This window comes from Myotis yumanensis, unplaced genomic scaffold (assembly GCF_028538775.1).
Source record: "Myotis yumanensis isolate MYYU_CA2020_CCGP unplaced genomic scaffold, mMyoYum1.0.hap1 SCAF_11, whole genome shotgun sequence".
NCBI lineage: Eukaryota > Metazoa > Chordata > Mammalia > Chiroptera > Vespertilionidae > Myotis > Myotis yumanensis.
The window spans coordinates 40,151,574-40,172,534 of NW_027223762.1; the positions used below are offsets into that span (position 1 = coordinate 40,151,574).

Genomic DNA, 20,961 nt, shown 5'->3' on the forward strand with positions numbered 1-20,961 from the left:
AGTGTTTTCTTTCAGTTCTTACTTTTTTTTGAATTTAACTCCTTAATCCTTCCATATTGAATTTTAGAATATAGTGTGAGATAAAGATCTAAATAAAGACTTTCCCAAATAGTTGAATCTCCTATTTATTGTTATTGATTATCCCATCCTTTTCTCATTTGTGAAATTTAAAGCATTATACAAGTAATATAAATTCATTTTTTAAAAATCAGAAAATACAAATAATTGAAATGAAGGGAAAAGTATATTTTCTCTCCATTCTGAGTTGAGTGTTAGCAATTTGCTTTGTTTCACCATTTCTTCTACTAGATGAATGCAGATATTTCTCTCCAAAGGGAATCATACTACAATATGGTGTTATAACCTGATGTTTATCCATTCAGTAATACACCATGACTATCTTTCCATGTCAATCAATATACTTTTAAAGCACTGTAGCCTAATTAAATATACCGTACCTCCAGAAAAGTGCACATTTTGCAAGTGTACAGCTGGAGGAATTTTTGTCAACTGAACGCATGAGTGCAACTAGCTACCAGATCAAGTAAAAGAAATTACTATTGCCCCAGAAGCCCTACAAATGGCTCTTTCCAGTCATCTCCCTTCACATTGTTCTTCTATCCTGATTCATTTCACAGCCCCATTCTGACATGCTTGTTATGGGTTAGAATTAGATGGTGTCCTCCCAAAAGTTATGTTGAAATCTAATCCCCCAGTACCTTTCAAAGTTACCTTATTTAGAAATAGAGTCTTTGTGGTTGTAATAAAGTTAAGATAGAGTCGAGAGGACGGGTCCTAATCCATTATGACCAGAGGAAAATGCCATATGAACACAGAAACACATGAAGGGAACACCTTGTGATAAGAGAGGCAGAGTGATAGAGCTTCAAGCTGAAGAACAGCCAAGACTGACGGCCTATGAGAAGCTAGGAAGAGGCAAGGAAGGATTCTACTCAGAGACTCCAAGGTAACATGGTCCTGCTTACACCTTGATTTCACTTTAGCCTCCAGAACGATGAAAGAATAATTTTCTGTTGTTTTATGACACCTGGATTGCAATACTTCGTTATAGCAACCCTAGGAAACTTATAGATACCTAACCCAATTTCCATGGATTTGGGGTTTTTTTATTGTTTTATTATTTTTTATAATGTTATGAATATTCTTTTAATTTTTTTCTTAGAAAAAACCATAAAAGTGAACTATCTGTATCAAAGAATATTAATGGGGAATATTAGTAAGATAATGGCTATGAATCACCAAATCACTATCCTTGAATGTTGTACTTGGTGCTATAGGTGATATAAGCTGCTTTTTTTTTTAAGCTTTTTTCCTGTCCCTGCCAGTTTCACCAGGATTCCCTAGCCCCACATGAAGATATAACTGACTCCTGCCATCATTTGCATAAAGCAAAAAGTTCAGCCCCTCATCTTTAGAAGTCCTTGGGGGTTCAAGTTCAAGTTATCATTCAAGTTCTTGACTAATCCTCTCACATTCCTCCCTCCTACCCAGCTCCTGAACACATCCTTTCACAAGGACTTTAGGAGCCTGGCTATGTTGCTTCCCCTGAGAGTGCCCTGTGGAAAGGACCCACCTCAGGGTTTCAGAAGCTGAACCTGCAAGGGGCCAGGGCACTGCGGCATTCCATGTGGCCCTCGCTACATCAGAGCCAAACAAGGGGAGACCCTTCTTCCCCATGCTGTACTAGGAGCCCCCCAAACAGCACTACTGGTGTCCTCCTGTCTCCCAGAGTCCCCGTGTCTATAGCCCTGTTACTTTGGGCTTAATCAGGAAGACTAGGATCTGAGACAGATATCATGTGTCAGCTCCATTCCTGTCCTCACCTCTCCCACCCCTGACCCCCATGTAAAATATTCCAGATTAGTGAGTCCCCTGAGTTATCAGACTTCATGCCAAGACAGTGGGCCCACTTTATTCTCAAATTCACTTTTCATATTTTTATAGTAATAGGTCAAATTTCCTCTTTTTGAAAAAAAATTCTGTTGAAAAAAAATTCTGTTGAAAAAAATTCTGTTGAAAAAAAATTCTTGTATGCTGCTACATGTTTATTCTTTTTAAAAAATATATTTTTGTATTGGTTTCCGAGGAATGTTTATTTTTCCTGATAGACAAAGGATTCGTTTTGCCAATTACTAAGAATTTTTTAAGGATGGCATTAAACCAGTGAAATTCATGAACGATTGCCATCTTTGAAGGGTATGGGCTTCCATCGGGAAGAAGGGCATGTCCCTGGACCTATCTGAATCTTCCTTCACGTCTCTTCCAAGGGGCTGTGAGGAGGTGGAGGGGGCTGGCAGAGAGCAGTCTGAGGACCTGCTGAGTGGGCTTTGGGAAGCTGGGCGAGCATTGCTGGCTCGGATGCTGGAGAGGTAATTGGAAAAGGATGAGTACTGAGCCAGCTCTGGGTATCTTCCAGGAATCCTTGATTTTGTTCATGGCACTGGATGAGAGCATGTGCCAAGAGAACAAATCTGACGAAAGCAAAACCTAACCTGATTGAATACATTTGCCAGACAGGAGGAACAGGAGGAATGGTGGCTGGACCCTGGAGTCAAGGAGAATGGAAATTGAGAACAGGTAGCAGTCTGTATTGTGGGTGTGGCCTGCCAGAGATGGAGGCCTGGGCTGAAAGTCAGGAGATTTGGATTCCAATCTGGGCTCAGAAATCACCTCTCTCCATTTCCTTGGACTAGGGTCCTTCCCTCTGGAGCATTTGTTTTCTTCTTTCTCAACATGAGTGCTCACTGAATGAACTTGGAGGCCTCCTTGAGCTGAGTGTCTATGTGGTGCACACTAGAGCATCACAGGAGTTACATGGCTGAAAGAAGCCCCAAGATGTTAAAAACTGCCACGTCTGAACCAAAGGACATAATTAAAGAATAAAATGATAAAAATATGAGATTTCAAAGGGCTTTTGGGATGATTCCTGCCAGTGGAATAGGAAAGAAAAATATCCACAGTGGTCCAAGGGCATTGTTCAGGGGACAACTCCAAAGAAAGTGATTTCCAAAGGAGTTCCTTGGCCTTGTTTGATGAAGGCTCCCTGGGATGGCGAGTTTTCCTACATATTGTGGCTTCTTCCTGGCAGCAGACTCTAGTCACAGGAAAAAATTTCTAGGCTCTTAGTGTCCGAGGGGCCACAAGTTTGAAAAAAAATTTACATCATTGGAGTTACTGATTTTGTATATTCCCTTCCTTTTTTTTTTTTTTTTAACTCTTTTACTTCCAGACTTTGCTCTAATCCAAGGTAGTCCTAGCTTAACTATGACACAGAAACCACTATTCAAACAGGGCTCTGATGGGTGTTTGTCTCCTAGATGGAAGAGATCTCTTGAAGCTTTTGGCAGAAAATGACATGCAGGGACCACACCCTTCAAACTATTGCTCAATAGGACCTGCAATGCATAGAACTTGCCAAACTATATCTATGTCCATTCATTCCATTTTCCCCATGCTGATCCTTGGCCAAAGCCTTATATCAACTATTCCCTCTTGACTTTAACTCCAGAAATCAACCAAGGCCTCCCTACTCCGAAGGTAAAAACCTTCTTCATTGTGGCTAACCTTCTTTGTTACTCTCAAGTACCTTTCTTTGCCAGGTCTTTGAAGGGGGAGAAGGAAAATTCTAAGGTCCGCATACATGGTAGCCAGCCTCCAAGATGGCCTCCAAATCAGTCCCTAAGGATCCCCATCTCTTGGCATTCACACACTTGTTGTTTTTTGTGGTGAACAGCTTATAATAAAAGCAATGGGGGAAGGCAGCCTATGACTGCACCCACATGGCTAAAGTATGCAGCACCAGTGAAAAACTGGGGCCTAACAACAACCTTGTGAGTGACCTTGGAGGTGGATCCTCCTCCTGATTTAACCTGTAGATTTGACTGTAGCCCTGGCTGACAGTTTGACTTCAATGTCATGACAGACCCTGATCCTGGAACCACCTGATGCTCAGACACTCGGTGAGATAATTCATGTTTGTTGTTGTAAGGCACTAGGTTTGGGGGTAATTTGTTACACCGAAACAGTCAACTAATGCAGTCTGTGCTTTGCTTCTGATTTTTGAGTGGTAGTTTGGAAGACATTTGCTATGTGGAATGACAAATCAACATTTGTCTATCTTGTACCAGGCTCTGTTCTAGGTCCCTAGATCCCTAAACTAATTTGATAATAAGAATTGCCTGTGGTCGACCCTGTGATCCCACTACTAGGAATATATCCCAAGAAACCAGAAACACCTATCAGAAAGGATATATGTAACCAGATGTTCATAGCAGCACAATTCACCATAGCTAAGATCTGGAAACAGCCTAAGTGCCCATCAGTAGATGAATGGATTAGAAAACTGTGGTACATCTACACGATGGAATACTATGCTGCTGTTAAAAAGAAGGAACTCCTACCATTTGCAACATCATGGATGGAACTGGAGAGCATTATGCTAAGTGAAACAAGCCAGTCAATGAAGGAAAAATACCACATGATCTCACTCATTCATGGATAATAAAGACCATTACAAACTTTTGAACAATAATAGATACAGAGGCAGAGCTGCCTCAAACTGATTGTCAAACTGCAGTGGGAAGGCCAGAGAGAGTTGGGGGGCAGGAGGGAGGGGAGTAAGAGATCAACAGAAGGACTTGTATGCATGCATATAAGCATAACTAATGGACATAAGACACTGGGGGGTAAGGGAGGGTAGGGGTTTGTCAAGGGCGGGGGGGAAAAAAGGACACTTATGTAATACCCTTTGTAATACTTTAAGCGAAAAAAAAAAAAAAAAAAGAATTGCCTGTGGTGCTGGTTAAAAACACAGATTTCTAGGCCTCTTCTCTGGGTGTGGGGTGAGACCAAAGAATTAGTACATTTAATTAGAACTCCAGATAATTCTTATCATTAGGCAAGTTTGAGAAATAGTGTAGAAGAGGCTTCAAAAATGAATGAGACATAGCCCTTTCTCAGGCAACAGGGCAAGATGGAAAGCAAATCCGTACACAAAGGTGCATTTAAAGAGAGGCATCAAGTGGTAAGGAAAGATGTGAAAGCATTGGGGGAAATCAAGGAATACATCCTGGAAGAAATGATCCATGAGCATGGTCTCCAGAGGTGGTTAAGATCTCACAGAGCAAGATACGAAAAGCATCACAGAGCGATTATAACAACTGGTATTTTTCAGGTGCCTGCTAAGCACCAGGCATTGTGCCAAGCACTTTACCTACCTTACCTTATTTAATCCTCATTGCAAACTTATGCAGTAGGAGCTATTGTCACCTGGAATTTACAAATGGGCAAGCTAGGCTTTGGTTCCCATACCACCCACAGCATGCAGGTCCTGTGTGCAGAGCTAGGTAGAGAGGAGGCAGCTGACTCCATATGTCATTCTCTTAACCACTACCATGTTCCATGACCCAGCAGACATGAGGCTCAGAGATGTAGAAGGGCTGTGACATTTTTGCAAATGATGCAAGTATTGTGCAAATGACAGGGCAAGGCGTCCAGGGAAGGATATAGACCAGGGGAAGATGCTACATGAAGTGTTAGAATCTGGCAGTGACTTAGTGCAAGCCAACTCATTCATTTTGAATGAGTCAAATTAGGAAAGGGTGCCCTGGTCACACAGTTGATAGTGGCAAGTGGATTAAAGGTCCAGATCCCAGGCAGCGCCCTTTCCAACATGGACAATTGTAGGCCCAACTAGGATTGGCCTTGGATGCCTTGGTAAGAAGGTCTGAGCTGTTCTAGCTCATTTTAACCATTTTATAGTGTACAATTCAATGATATTGGTGCATTCACAATGTTGTACAACTATTACCACTATCCATTTCCAGAACTTTCCATTATTCAAAATAGGAAGTCTGTGACCATTAAACAATAACTCCCCATTCCTCCTCTCCTGGTACACAGCATCATAATATTTGTCCTTTTGTGTCTGGCTTATTTTACTTAACATGATGCTTTCAAGATTCACCCATATTGTAGCATGTATCAATATTTTACCACAATTTTTATTGTGATAAAATACACATAATATTTACAATGTTAAACTACTTTTAAGTATACAGTTTAGTGAATTAAGTGCATTCATATTGTTGCAACCATCACCACCATCCATCTCCAGAACTTTTTTCATCTTGCAAAACTAAAACTGGGTACCCATTAAACAGTAACTTCCCCTTCCCTATCCCTCCAGCCACTACCTGCCAACCAACATTCTACTTTCTGTCCCTATGATTTTGACTACTCTAGGTACCTCATTTAAGTGTAAGTATACAGTATTGTCTTATGTGACTGGCTTATTTCACTTAGCATAATAATGTCCTCAAGGTTCATCCATTGGTCAGAATTTTATAGCATATGTCAGAATTTTCTTTTTCAAGGCCGAATAATATTCCATTGTGTGTATACACTACATTTTGTTTATCCATTTATCTGTCGATGGACATTCAAGTTGCTTCCATCTTTGGCTATTGTAAATAATGCTGCTATGAACATGAGTGTGAAAGTATCTCTTTGAGACCCTGCTTTCAATTATTTTGGGTATATATCCGGAAGTGAAATTTCTGGACCATATGGTAATCCTATTTTTAACTTTTTGAGGAAGTGCCATATTGCTTTTCACAGTGGCTGTATCATTTTACGTCCCCACCAACAGTGCACAGGGCTTCAATTTCTCCACATTCTCATCAACAAAAGAAATTTCATTTCCTTTTTATTTGAGGATGAGAAGCATTGTAATGCGTGCATATGCCACATTTAAAAAATTCCATTCATCCGTCGATGGACAGTTGGGCTCTTTCCATCTTTTGCTATTTTGAATAATGCTGCCATGAACATTGGTGTACAAGTATCCTGGTCCCTGCGTTCAATGTCTTTGGAAGTGGACCTGCTGGAGCATAGAGTCGTTCTATATTTAACTTCTTGAGAAATCTACAGATTTCTGAGAAATCAGAGACGGTGCTCTGTAAGTTAGCTCTGGTCATCCTAGCCTTCTTCTGACCAGACATCCCGAGCTGGTGGGGAACGCCCCACTCCTTCCAGCATCCACACTGCCCACCTCCCCCACTGGGTTGCTTTGGGAAAAGCACTTCTCTCAGCCTTTCTTACACAGTATCCGAGCGGCTCAACTGATGCTGATCCCAGTGTCCGGTTGGGCTCATCCAAGCGAAAGCGAACGAGGTTTGGGTGGGTCCCAGCGTGTCCTGCGCGGGCGGTGCTATGGGCAGGGGCGGAGGCTGCCCCCGGCGCTTTGAAGCCTCACCAGCGAAGCCGGCCGTGTCCACCCACTCTGGCGGACGCGCGGGGCTGACCAGGTGAGACAGCCAGAAGTCCCGGGCCCTGGGGCGGGCACAGCCCTGCCCGATGGGCACCTCCGGCGCCGAGTCCCCACTGAGCCCTGCTCCCAGCATTGGCGCCCTGGATCCCGCCCGAGGCGGCCGTTCGGGAGACTGAGTCCGGAACGCGCGCCCCCCGGCGGGCCCGGCCCCCTCCGTGTCCCGGCCCGGAGCTGCCCGGGGACCTCACCAGCGTCCCCAGCCGCGTGCGTGCCCGGCGACTCCTCGGTACCCCCGCTGGGAGCCCGGACCCCGAGCACGCCCTGCGGAGCCGGCCGCGGGTGCCTGGGTGCCCCTCGGCCACCCGGGGCGGGGACAGCGAGAGCGAGGAGGCGGCGCGGGACACGGGTGGCCTCGCGGCAGAGCCGCCCGCCCTCGGACCTGCCGCGGCGGCACGAGCGCAACCCCCGCCGCAGTCGGGAAAAGAGCCGGGAGAAGAGGAGGAAGAGAAAAGGGACCTGTTCTTTTCGGGAGAAGCCGCTTTGTCCTCGGACCCGGAATAAAGAAACCCGACCTGGTCCGCTGGGCGCCGGGATGGGGATGCCGCAGGTACGGAGCGCGCCCGCCCTCCCCGGAGATGCCCGGGGAGATGCTCCAAGGACCCCCCGCGCCGCACCGGCCGTGGCGGGGCAGAGGCTTTGCGTGGGGAAGGGGCTTTTCGGGAGACTGGCAGTGGAGCTCAATTCTTCCGGGGAGCCGGGTACCCGCTCCTGCCCTTTGCTGTAGCCTCCGAAGCGCGAGGACAAAGCTGAGAGCAGGAGAGGGCTGATCAGCAGGGGGTGCAAAGGGGGTTCCAGGTTTGGCGGAAGAAGGGTCTGGCCAGGGGGCCGGCGCTAACCGGCAGGGTCCCCAGAGGACATTGATGGGAATAGGGTTCTTCTGGGAGAGGTGAGAATTAAGGATTAAAGACCGCTGGACAGTTTCTCCCCAGATCCTAAAATCTAACACCCTGCCCCACAAGAAGTTTTAAAAACCTGCCTTTGAGCCTTCTGGCTGACATGCTTTGGGGTACCCTACCCTCAGAGGTGGCAGGTCTCCAAGACACAGGGTCTGCAAGGGGTATGGAGAATCCCACCTGGATTGCAGCCGTACTTGTCTGGGGTACGGGCCTGGTCCCTGGGACCTTTCAGCTCCTCACACCTGACAGGGGCCGAGGGCAAGGCCTGAGGGACAGAACTGAAGGCTCAGAGGAAGGGAAAAAAAAAACCCTGAGAAACGTGGGGGGGGGGGCGGGGGGGGGGGAACTGGGGAGAGAGGCAAGAATGGGGCTAAACTTAATTGGGGATATAGAGGAACTTTAACCCTGGTCCCCCTAAAGACAAGCTCAGATGTCACATCTTTGAGGAATTGGGCAGCAGGCTTTCCTGGGGTCCGAGGGGTCTCCCTTTTCCAGGAACCTCAGGTTTTCCATATCTCCGCTCTCTGGCTTTCCTGACATTTCCAGGGCTCCCCAGCCCCCAGCCCTCCCTTTACACCCCAGCAACCTGGTCTGATGTTTTCAAGCCTGTGAAGGACTAGGACTAGGGGAGAGGGCCCGGGGACAGGGGACTTCCTGTTGTTCTCTGTCCCCAGCAGCGCAGAGGACAGCCCCTCCCCTCTCCCCTCTCCTTCTCCCATCTCAGCCCTGTTAGGTGGTGTGATCGGGTCATCCAGGTTAGGATTCCCCTCCCCTTCTTTGCAGCTGACTGGGAGGCCTGAACACTCGATAGTCATTCCTTGCAGTTCTAGGGAGTAACACCCTCCGTCTCCAAGGAACCTCTTTGCTTTACAGACATTATTGATCTCCTGCCTGGAGGATGCTGAAACTCTGAGTGTTTAAGCTATTTGCCTCAGGACACACACCAGCCACGGAAAGCATTTTGCTCCAGAGCCCCCTTCCTAAGCCATTTAGCGCTTAGGCTGTGACTTTTACCCTATGGTCTCTTCCTGAGGTCGAGCCTTGGTAAAGACTGTGGGTGGCTTGTAAGGTCACCGCAGACTTGTATGTTGGGACAGCAAGCCCAGTGAGGAGCGGGGAGGGTGGCTGCTAGGAGGCTCTGTGATTTTAGAGCAGTGTTTTGCCAGAAGGAAAGAGACCAACTCCTGGAGAGCAGACAGGGTTGTTTCAAAGCCCTCCCTCTTCAGATTGTATTCAGTCACTTCTTTTAAGCAACAGAATGGGACAATTCCACAAGGACAAAGTCCAGGCTGTCAGGACAAAAAATGGAGTTTGGAGCAGGTCATTTTCCTTCTCTTCAGCCTCCCAACTTTGGTCCCTGAGAAAAAGTGTAACAGTTCAGAGTCTTCAGTGGAAGGGAAATAAACAGAGGCAGTGCTGATGGTCTCTACAGCAATCCAATCTTCCCTGAATGAATGGGTATGTGGTTGATAGATTTCTTTTCTCTCACTGTTTTATTTTTTTATTTCCACTCCATCACCCAATGTTCACTCTGAGCAGGTGGCTAATGGATCTGCTTAGGTTACAGGATGGTTTTAAATTTGGCCGGATTCACTCAGCTATATAGCCAACTATTTTTTATGTCCTTTAAAGGCTTAGGATGGAGCTGAACCCCAAAGATGCTGGCAGGGACACTCTGACTCATTAAGACAGAACTGAGTGTCAGCAGAGAGAGAAGACATCGGCTTCCCAGGCCTCATCCCAGAGGAATTCCCAGCTGTGTTGCTCAAGGCATCACCTGGCCAAATGGAGATCACCCTGGGAGTCATGGATGAGAATGCCACCAACATCTCCACTGGCTTCCTTTCCATGCTTGACCCCCACGGAGCCCAGGCTGCTTCCTTCCCATTTAACTTCAGCTATGGCGACTATGATATGCCCTTGGATGAAGATGAGGATGTAACTGATTCTCTGACTTTTTTTGCTGCCAAGATTGTCATTGGCATGGCCCTGGTGGGCATCATGCTGGTCTGTGGCATTGGCAACTTCATCTTCATTGCTGCCCTGGCCCGCTACAAAAAGCTTCGCAACCTCACCAACCTACTCATTGCCAACCTGGCCATCTCTGATTTCCTGGTGGCCATTGTCTGCTGCCCCTTTGAGATGGACTACTACGTGGTGCGCCAGCTCTCCTGGGAGCATGGCCACATCCTGTGCGCCTCCGTCAACTACCTGCGTACTGTCTCTCTCTACGTCTCCACCAATGCTTTGCTGGCTATCGCCATCGACAGGTGAGTAAGGGGACGGTGGGGACAACGAAGGAAGGGGCATTGGAATTGTTAGTTGCAATTATAATTAATGAGAGATATCTGTATTCACCATAGATGTGGATATATAAGGGCTCAAAAGTTGGCCCCATGGCTTCTTGGCCTTTTTGCTAAGATCAAGTGTAGCTCATTGACTGACAGTGAGAAGGGTTCTAGATTTCCAGCTTTGGGCAGGCAGGAGGTAGCAGAGCCCCGATGAGTTAGGCAGTGGGAAGGCTTTGGATCCCTCTGTTATGGTTATGCTCCCAGATGTTGTATCTGTTCAAGGTCTAGAGAGAGACAGGTAGTAGGTGTGGAGGGACAAGATTAAACGCTAGGCAGGTAACTCTTGAGTCAACTTGGAAATCTTGACGGAGGTTTGTGTCTTATTAAGACTTACTCTACTGAAACATGAACTATCCAGCCCCACCAGCACCAGTTGATTTTACAATAAGATTGAGGGATTTTTTTTGAAAAACAAACAAACTAATTAAAAAAAAAAACCCAAAAGAAAACATATGCTTATTTATTCTTAGTTGTTGCATTAGTCTGTTTGCCCCTCTTCATACATCTGCATGCAGCAGCATAGAAGACCTATTTCTAGTGAAGGTAAATAAAATCAGTGAAATCAGTGCAAATCTCTCTGATGTTATGCTTAGTCTTTTCATTTAGTATAATCACTTATGCTAATGACCAGGGTGGTTTCTGGTTCCCTCAGGACAACCTTTGCAAGCTCCTCTGCTGAAAGTTGGACTCTAATTACAAAAACACCTTGTTACAGTGTAGAGACAGTTACCTTGAGGGTCAAATCAGGCCTCCGTGTACTTGAATCTGAACAGCCCGTCTCTCTCCCTTAACCCAGAAAGCCTGAAGCACACATGTTCTCCCTGTTCCATGGCCTCGGGGCTCTGGTGGAGTTCAGCCTGTCTCTCATAGTCAGAACAATGTTCCAGGAGGCAGCACAGCAAATAGAGCCTGTTTTCTGGAGCCATAGGCAGGACAAGCAGGGATACAGTGACCTGGAAGGAGACCACTCCTGAGAAAAGGGGGTTAAAAGGGAACCAGGCTTTAAAGCCACTGAGGGGTGGAGCCTTGGGAAGGATGATGTCAGGGAGTTAGAAGTTTAAATAGCCCTTGGTCTGCACCCATAGAAGGTGCTTAGAGGGTCATCCCTGCAGAGGGCTACTTCTTGGCCAAGGTCTTCCACATGAGTCACAGAGCCCCACAGTATATTGTCCATCCAGAGATGGACCCTGAGTGGACCTACAGAAGGAGTAGGAGGGAGAAGTCAAGCTGGGTATCTGCCCCTTAAGTCCCCTTCATAGCTGTCGAAGAAAGCTCCAGGGACCTTATCTTTGACCTTTCTACGAGTAGAAGCTACCACCATCTCTCTTAGTACATCAACAGGACAAAGCATACAGGGTCATTTCCTGAAGTTTCATTCTAGCTAGACATCTTTTCACAAGGGTTGTTCTCAGCCACTAACAGCGGTGTGTGTGTGTGTGTGTGTGTGTGTGTGTGACCTGTTGTCTGGGTGAAATCCATTTCACCATGTGGGGGTCCACTTGTCAAAAGGTTTAACACTGTAGTGGGGAGTGGCTTCAAGGGCAAATTCATGGGAATTGGGTTATTTTGAACATATAAGAGGAGAGATCTATGTTGATCTACTGAACTCCTACAAGTCCTTATCCTACTTTCATACTACACTCTGCCTGTCTGAAATACTGCAGGCATTTTTCTGGCCGTGTGAGTTTATATAATGCAATTTAAATACAATAAGAAAGATTAATTGGGGAACCTGCACGGCATCATAGAGACTGCTGTTGTTCAGAATGGAGTCATGAGTGAAAACTTGTACCCAGACATTGGAGGAAAGCATTGTTGCCTGCACAGGGCCATCCAACGGCCTTGGCCAACTAACTAGCTGTGCCAGAACATTAAGTTCTTTTATTGATGTTTGTAATCTTTGCTTCAAATCATTTTTATTTTCATGTGTCTTTACTATCTAATTTCAATTTAGCCGAGGACTTCATTGATTATTGTTTGCTTTCATGTGTTCAGGATTTGATCAGATTTTCAGGTTTGATTTGTTTAGTTTTGGACAACTAATTTTTATCTTGATATAACAATATACCTACAGTTATAAAAGTACATTTTAAAAATGAAATTTCTATAGGAAAATAATGTTAGCAGTTATTCTGCCTGGGTTTAAATTCCTGTGGTACCACCTATTAGCCTTATATTAATTATGACCTTACTCTTCCTCAGTTTTCTCATGTATAAAATGGGAATAATAAGAAAATCTAATGTATTGGGTTGCCTTGAGGATTAAGTTATATAATATATGTAATTGTTTGAACAATGTTTAAAACAGAATAAACACTAAATTATCAGTGGATATTATAGTTCTTGAGTTAACCCTTAAAGGAATAACAACAAAAACACACACACATACAGATAAATGAATGAATATTTCTGATTGGTTAACCTCTTTGTTTTCATTGAAGTGATTGTTTTAATGATGTGATTTAAAAGATAATAATACAAGGTTTCTAAGAAACACTGCTATCAAGATATAGCAGAACATAATGGTTACTCTTCTACCTGCCTGGACTTCTTTGTTTCTTATATTGGTTCCTTGGTTTTCCAGGCATCTAAACTAGCAAGTCTCCTCTGTCCTGGCCACTCTCTCCCTTTCTCCAGCATGCATTTCATTTCCAGGTTCCGCCAATACTTACTCCTCCCTCCCACCTATTCACTCAGGGCTGGACTATCATAGTCTCCTCTTGGCCTTCCATGTTTCTTGGCTCTGCTCTCTGCCAACCTACTCCCCTCATAATCCTCCCTAAACATTCATTCATTCATTCATTCAAACAATGCATTTTTGTAGAATGACTACATGTGACAGATACTATTCTAAGCACTGGGGATATGATGAATAAGAAAAAAATTCTTTGCCCTCATGGAACTTACATCCATGGGATGGAGAGAGTTAGCAGTTAGGCACACAAACAAGAAAGGCATTTTTAGAGCATGAGAAATACTCTGAACAAAAACAAACACTAAAACATTGAGAGTGACTGAGGGTGGGAGACACCAGGTGTAGAGTCAGGAAAAGTGTGTCTGAGGAGAAGACTTTTGAACCTACCTCTGAAAGATGGCGGAGGAAAAAAAAAGGCAGCCTTGTGAAGACTGATAAAAAAGCATCCCAGATAAAGGGAATAATAAGTGCAAAGGCCCTGAACAGGAACAAACCTGATGGGTTCTAAGAACAAAGAGAAGGCCCCTGTGGCCTGAGGGAATAAAGCAAGTCTGCAGCCAAATTAATCTTCTGTCTTGTATGTCTCCCCTCTCTGGCTCTAAAGACCTCAAAGAACTCATTGTCTACAACATATGCCTCAAACTCCTTCGCCTGCTCTTGAAACCTTCCATTATTAAGCCCAAGGCTGTCTCCCGGTCTCATGCTGGGTAAACACACTTATGTCCTTTTTTCCAAATAAGGTTACAATATTTTTGAGGGTTGCCGCCATGGTTGACTGCATTTCTATTTGCTTGGTGCCAGGAAATATTGAGAGTGAAGTTTCACTAAAATCCTAGGTGCCCATAATTCACAGACAGCAAAAGCTTATAAAAGAAGTAAGACATGGTCCCTGCTCTCTGGAGCTCACCACCTAAAGTGGGAGAGGTGGGTGGGGAGTGAGGTGACACTTCTGAAGCAGTTAAAGGATAAAGAATAAATTTTAAAAGAAATTTACAGAAGGGTGAGGTCATCATGTATCTAAGGAGTTAAAGGAGGTTTCGTGGAAGAGGGGGACTTTTTAACTGGCTTTTAACAAATGGTGATCCGCAAAGTAGAGGAGAGGTTTTCCAAGAGGAACAGTGTTTACAACAGCCTAGAAGTGGGAAGGCTTGAGGCATGAGGTCCCTTGCAGAGGATGTAGGGCAGAGGCAAGGAACATTTGGAAAGTCAAGGATAAGGTCCTATTCCAGAAGATCTCAAAATCTAGACACAGGGAGTCAGATCTGATGGCAGCAGGAAACTGAAAAAGGTCATCAGGGGACCCCTGGCCCTCCAGATCTTGGTTTCTTTGATGTGGAGACACCTGTACTGTCCTGGAGGTGTATCCTTCAGATCCCAGAGCATGTGGGGCATTGTGGGACCCTTCCTTCTTTTACCCCAAATCCAGGGGAAACTGACCAGTGTGCCTGCCATTGTCAGCTCTCCTCTTCTGTCTGAATGAGGCCAGCTAAGGCATGAGTAATCATTCTCAGTCCCAGGTCCTACAAGTGCTACCTGGTGAGATTATTGGTCAGAGCTGGCTGGCCCAAGGAGTAAGTCATGCAATCCCTGTCCATCCTATGACTGGCCTAGTAACTACTGCAACCTCCACTTCCATGGTTTGATCTGGGGCTGGGTCCTGGGGACAGAGAGGGAGCCCAAATGCTCTTTGTTTAATCACCCAGCCCACTATCACCAGACAATTACTGCCTGGACATTTCTTTGTCTATCAGCCTTCATTCTTTGTTGGTGCAAAGTGGATCTGGACCTGAGCCAATGTAGTGGTAGACACACAGGGCAAGCCTAGGGCATACTCATAAGCTGCCAATTGCCTGACTCCTTGGAACATCAATAAGTAGAAACCAATTGTGATGGAGAGAAGAGAGAAGGACTATTTGATGTCAGGAGAAGGGGAGGACGAAGGGATATTGCTTGCTTTGGTTGAAAAGGGTGGGGATAAATGGCGTATTTGAGAACCCACTGCATTTGGAGCAAGAGATGGATGGGTCTGCATCATGGTCCCGTCAATTTCTAGCTGTGTGGCTTTTGGCAGGTTATTTAGCCTCTCCAAATCTTAGTCTGCTTATCTGTAAAGTGGGTATTTTTGCTCTCTTACCTACTCTAATGAGAAAGTGGATTTGAAAATGTTCTGTAAATTGTAAACTGCTTTACAAACATAAGCAAGTAGAGTTCTGAGTTTTGATCCTAGCATACCCACGACTGGTGGCAATCCTTAAAGCAGTTTCTGCAATTTGCTTATTGGTAAATGTATTTGGACAGCCTCTTGCTCAATTCCTGGAACTAAGACTGTGGATAGAGTTAGGGTGATGTCAGAGAAAGCAAGGATGAAAAAAACTATCAGACAGGTTGTCACAGATTACCTGAAGGTTAGTTTTGATATGAAAATAAGTAGAATCAGTAAAATATCCTATCTAATAAAAGACAAAAAGGGTAATTGACCATACCGCCGCTACGTTTCCCATTGGCTAATCAGCGAGATATGCAAATTAACTGCCAACAAAGATGGCGGCCGGCAGCCACGCAGCTGAAGTGAGCAGGAGGTTTTGCTTGCTCCAGTGATGGAGGAAGCCAAGGTTCCCCGCCTGCCGCGGCCCAGCTCTAAGCTCCTAAAGCAATAGCTCCAAAAGCAACAAAGTTTCAATTACAGAAGCTAAACAAACCCCAGATACCTGCTTTCAGCCAGCCGCGGTCTCAGAGCTGGGAGCGCAAGTGATGGCAACAGAGTTTCAATTATAGAAGGTAAATAAATCCCAGAATAAAAAAAGAAAAAGAAAAAAAGGAGAGGCTGGGAGCTTCAGTCACAGGCTGGCCTGAAAACGGCCTTCAGCCCTTCACCCAGACTGGCCAGGCACCCCAGTGGGGACCCCCACCCTGAAGGGGGTGTGGCCAGCCTGAAAACAGCCATCAGCCCCTCATCCAGGCTGGCCAGGCACCCCAGGGGGGACCCCCCACCCTGAAGGGGGTGTGACCAGCTGCAAACAGCCATCAGCCCCTCACCCAGGCTGGCCACGCACCCAAGCGGGACCCCCACCCTGATCTGGGACACCCTTCAGGGCAAACCAGCCTGCCCCCACCCATTCACCAGGCCTCCATCCTATATAGTAAAAGAGTAATATGCAAACTGACCCTCACAGCAGAAAGACTGGGAATGACTGGTCACTATGACACACACTGACCACCAGGGGGCAGACGCTCAATACAGGAGCTGCCCTCTGGTGGTCAGTGCACTCCCACATGGGGGAGCTCTGCTCAACCACAAGCCAGGCTGATGGCTGCCAGTACAGCAGTGGTGGTGGGAGCCTCTCCTGCCTCCTCAGCAGCGCTAAGGATGTCTGACTGCAGCTTAGGTCTGCTCCCCGCTGGCAAGTGGACATCCCCCGAGGGCTGCCAGGCTGCCAGAGGGATGTCTGATTGCCAGCTTAGGCCCAATCCCCCGGGGAGCAGGCCTAAGCCAGCAGGTGGTCATCCCCCGAGGGGTCCCAGACTGCGTGAGGGCACAGGCCAGGCTGAGGGACCCCCCTCCCCCCCGAGTGCACAAATTTTTGTGCACTGGGCCTCTAGTATCCAATAAAATGGAAAGTAGTAGAGAACTTTCAAATGCAGTATTTGGCAAAAACAGGTGAAAGAAAATTGCTATGTATACAGAATAGCTCTGAAAAAATACATTCTAGGACGTTAATAGTTTCTTGTGTATTAATAGCTTATTGTTGTTTATATGCAGTGCTTGTTTGGATCTTACAGTATCTCTGTGAGGTTGTTGAGGCAGGTAATATCCCTATGCTACAGATGAGGAAATTGAGCCCACAGGGCTAAGAAAAATGGCTCAAATTCACATAACAAGTTTGTGGCAAAGCTGGGACTAGATTCTCGGTCTTCTGACTCCTAGATCAGCATTCTCTTCTACTTATTGAAAAAACACTTTGGCTTTGAAACATTATAAAGATGTAGGAAGTTACTATTGGGAAAAGCAGGAATAGAATTATATAGTGAAAATTCATACACTACACATGTATGAATATAGAAATATTCTTTGACAAAGTAATCAATGAAACATGGTGGTGTAGACAGAGAGGGAGAGAGCTAGTGAGAGCAAAAACACTAAGTTCCTAGTTTTTGCTATGAGTCAGAGCAAGTTCGGTGCACTCATTGTAGGAGCGCTTTTGTGAAGGACCCATACATGTTTACTGACAAAAGCACTGCCAACACCCTGCAGACACTGCATTTCACCCTTCAGCACTAGGAGGTTGGCGAGAGTGCCAACGATTGTTGCTGGTGGTGGAGCATGTCAAGCAGACAGCTGGGTGTTCAGAGGGTGGACTCAACCTTTCCAACTTCATCTAATATCTGGAAACCATAAGACAGCAAGAGTCTCACTCCAGTTAACTCTCCAACTGACACACTCCACAGAGCTGGCTACTTGGGTTGGGGGGCATAGGACAGAAACAGCAGTATTATAATCAGAAGAAAAAATAAAAATGAACCTCCTCTTCCGATCAAATTTCCAAGAAAGATGAACTCAAAAAGATTGGTTTTAAAAAACAGAATTGGTTTGGCTTTCTTCCCTGCTCCTGTCACATTTGTTCTTGGCTCTACCTGGAATAAGCTGTAGGCAAGTGAGGATGTGTTTCTTTCCAATGTTGATTAGTCATTCCCTCCCACTTCACTTCCTATCTTTCTCTCCTCCAATGTCCATCCCCTGCGAGATCGGAAAGCCTTCCAGGAAATCAAAGCTCCTGCATAAGTATGTGCACTCACCCTGGGAAGGAGGCTTTCATGCAGCACAAATGACTCACAACCCCCAGAAAGTGCTCTGTCTTTGCTCCTGGACCTCTGTGGTAACAACAGTGTGGTTTTTTGTTTTGTTTTTTTTTTTCGGGGGGGGGGGGATTGCGGGGGGAGAAAACAAAAGCAATATCTTTTTCTATCTGGTGCTTTGTGGTTAAAAAAAAGATACATTCATGTATATTCTCAATTGATTTTCTCATCCATCATGTCAGATAGGGTTAAATGTTTCCTACCAAGGGTCCTACAGTATATGACTTTGAGAAAGCCACTCATCTCTCTCTGGCTTCTATTTTTCCACCTGGAAAGTAAAACAAATGATCACATGTATTCCTTCCCCTTTGCATGAAGAGCCAATGGTTTAAAAAATGTGGAATGAAGACACAACTTTGCCCACTGCTTCCACTGGAAGGAGCAAGTTCTCCCAATAAGTCTTTGGATCTATCAGGCCCTTTTAGCTCTAAACTCTGGGTTAATTAGAATGAATGATCCTGAAGACAGGAAGGACGTGGGAATCACGCCAGGCTAGAAACGGATGGGAGGCATTATTACTACATTTAATAGTAATAGTTACCATTTATTGAGTATATGCCAGGAATTGTGTATACATTAGCATATTTCATCCTTAAAAACAAAAACATTTGCAGATAAGGAAACTGCAATTCAGAGAGACGAAATAAAACTTGCTTGAGGTTGCAACGGCTGGTAAGGGGTGGAACGGGGGTCCGAATTCAAGCCTGCCTTTCTGGAAAGCCCCTATACCATTGCGTTTTCCCTCCACACACCCCATTCGGTGGCCAAGATCTCGTAATCGGGCACTTTCTTGGCACAGCGGCTGACCCGTTTGCGTTCTTGTCCTAGATACCTGGTCATCGTCCACCCGCTGCGGCCCCGGATGAAGTATCAGACAGCCACGGGCTGGATCGCCCTGGTGTGGGCGGTGTCCGTCCTCATCGCCATCCCCTCCGCCTACTTCACCACGGAAACGGTTCTCATCATCGTCAAGAACCAGAAGAAGATCTTCTGCGGCCAGATCTGGCCGGTGGACCAGCAGCTCTACTACAAGTCCTACTTCCTCTTCATCCTCGGCCTGGAGTTCGTGGGCCCCGTGGCCGTCATGACGCTGTGCTACGCCCGCATCTCGCGGGAACTCTGGTTCAAGGCCGTCCCCGGTTTCCAGACGGAGCAGATCCGGAAGCGGCTGCGCTGCCGCCGGAAGACGGTGCTGGTGCTCATGGGCATCCTCACCGCCTACGTGCTGTGCTGGGCCCCCTTCTACGGCTTCACCGTGGTGCGCGACTTCTTCCCCGCCGTGTTCGTGAAGGAGAAGCACTACCTCACGGCCTTCTACATCGTCGAGTGCATCGCCATGAGCAACAGCATGATCAACACCCTGTGCTTCGTGACGGTCAAGAACAACACCGTCAAGTACCTCAAGAGGATCGTGCAGCTGCACTGGAAGTCGTCTTCCAACGGCAGCAAGTCCAGCGCGGACCTCGATCTCAAAACCACGGGGGTGCCTGCCACCGAGGAGGTGGACTGCATCAGGCTGAAGTAACCCGAGGGCCTTTAAACGTGTAAACGGGCCTTTGGGACACTGGCCCGTGTACTTCGATGCACACCGTCAACCCCAAGAACTCTCGGTTTGCCGCAGAGGGCCGAGTACATGGACGACTATGTGAGCATGGTGTCCCAGGGGCTCCGATTTTCTAACACTCGTGTGATGAGACACCATCACCAGTGGCTGACGTTCACTGAACGTCTCATTTGTGCAAAGAGGAGGCACTGGTAAAACCCGTATGTGTTGATGCCACTGAATGGCCCCAAAGAAGTAGGGATTAAACCAAGAAAACATTTGAGCATGGACAGCCTGGAGTAAGGCGGCTGCAGAGGGGACCTGAGTTGGCATCTCTACTGGTACATGCGTTTGTGGGGTGAGGGTCTCTCTGGACAATCTCGGGGACTCATCAGACACTGATGTAACCCATTTCTACAACTATTTTTAGGCTTGACTTCACTCCTGATGTTTGTGCGGTTGGAGTAAGAATACAGACAGCCTCCCAGTTCTGTCCTCAGCCCTTCTCTTCTCACTCCTGGTCCCCACGCTCACTGTGAGGAGCCTTACACGCATGCACACGGACACCGCAGTATACATGGCAAGTTCTATCCAGATCCTCTTGCCCCATGTTGCCCCATGGCGGCGCCTCAGGCTCAGGGCCCATATGTAGTGAAGCTCATGATTATAAGGATGGATCCTGGGAAGAGGCCGCAGAGACCCCGGAGACTATGGGGACAGGGAATCATGAGGTCTGGGCACCTGGAGCAAGTCAAGAGGGGAACAGCTAGGCTCAGGATGGGTATGTCCCCTTGGATCGATGGCCTTCTCTCCCTCAATGGGAGGGGTCTAGGCAGAGGACCCCTGAAAGTGGGGGGGGGGGGGCTCAGGGAAGGGGTCCAGGGTCTTTTGGTCTTAGGGTGATACTGCTTCCACCTCTCAGTTATTCTGATTTGGACCAGTTAGACTTCTCCTTACATCCTTCTCATGTCTCCATGCTTGTGACACATAGACTGTTTGAAAGGAGACACAGAATGTGTCTCATGAATGTGGCTATTAGCCATTTTTTTCATTCACACCAGCTTTCACCCTTATTGGTACGATTTAAGGGCAATGTCCTTGGTGCCTGAATCCCATCATAGGCATTATTCCTTTGGATTAAAACTTGATGCTCTTTTTAAAATGGAGGCACTTTCTGGAGGCATAACCCATCACATTTCCATTCCTCAGTGCACATGAAGTCATGCAATCCAGTGGCAGGGATGAAGCTCAGTGGTAGGGCCCTGGGTACC

The 20,961-nt window shown here is 46.4% G+C and overlaps 1 protein-coding gene across 1 annotated transcript; it reads left to right on the forward strand.

The window, feature by feature from the left end:
• The first annotated feature begins 9,972 nt into the window (after window positions 1–9,972).
• Window positions 9,973–20,443, forward strand: PROKR1 (prokineticin receptor 1). Its single transcript, XM_070428454.1, has 2 exons — window positions 9,973–10,517; window positions 18,976–20,443. The coding sequence occupies exons 1-2, from the start codon at window positions 10,033–10,035 to the stop codon at window positions 19,670–19,672; spliced, it is 1,182 nt and encodes a 393-aa protein (XP_070284555.1). The 5' UTR covers window positions 9,973–10,032; the 3' UTR covers window positions 19,673–20,443.
• The last annotated feature ends 518 nt before the right edge of the window (window positions 20,444–20,961 follow it).

Bases quoted from the DNA above. Each gene is read 5' to 3' on its own strand.
- PROKR1 (XM_070428454.1), top strand. From the start codon at position 10,033: ATGGAGATCACCCTGGGAGTCATGGATGAGAATGCCACCAACATCTCC. The intron at 10,518-18,975 runs GTGAGTAAGGGG...TTCTTGTCCTAG, and splicing joins CTGGCTATCGCCATCGACAG to ATACCTGGTCATCGTCCACC.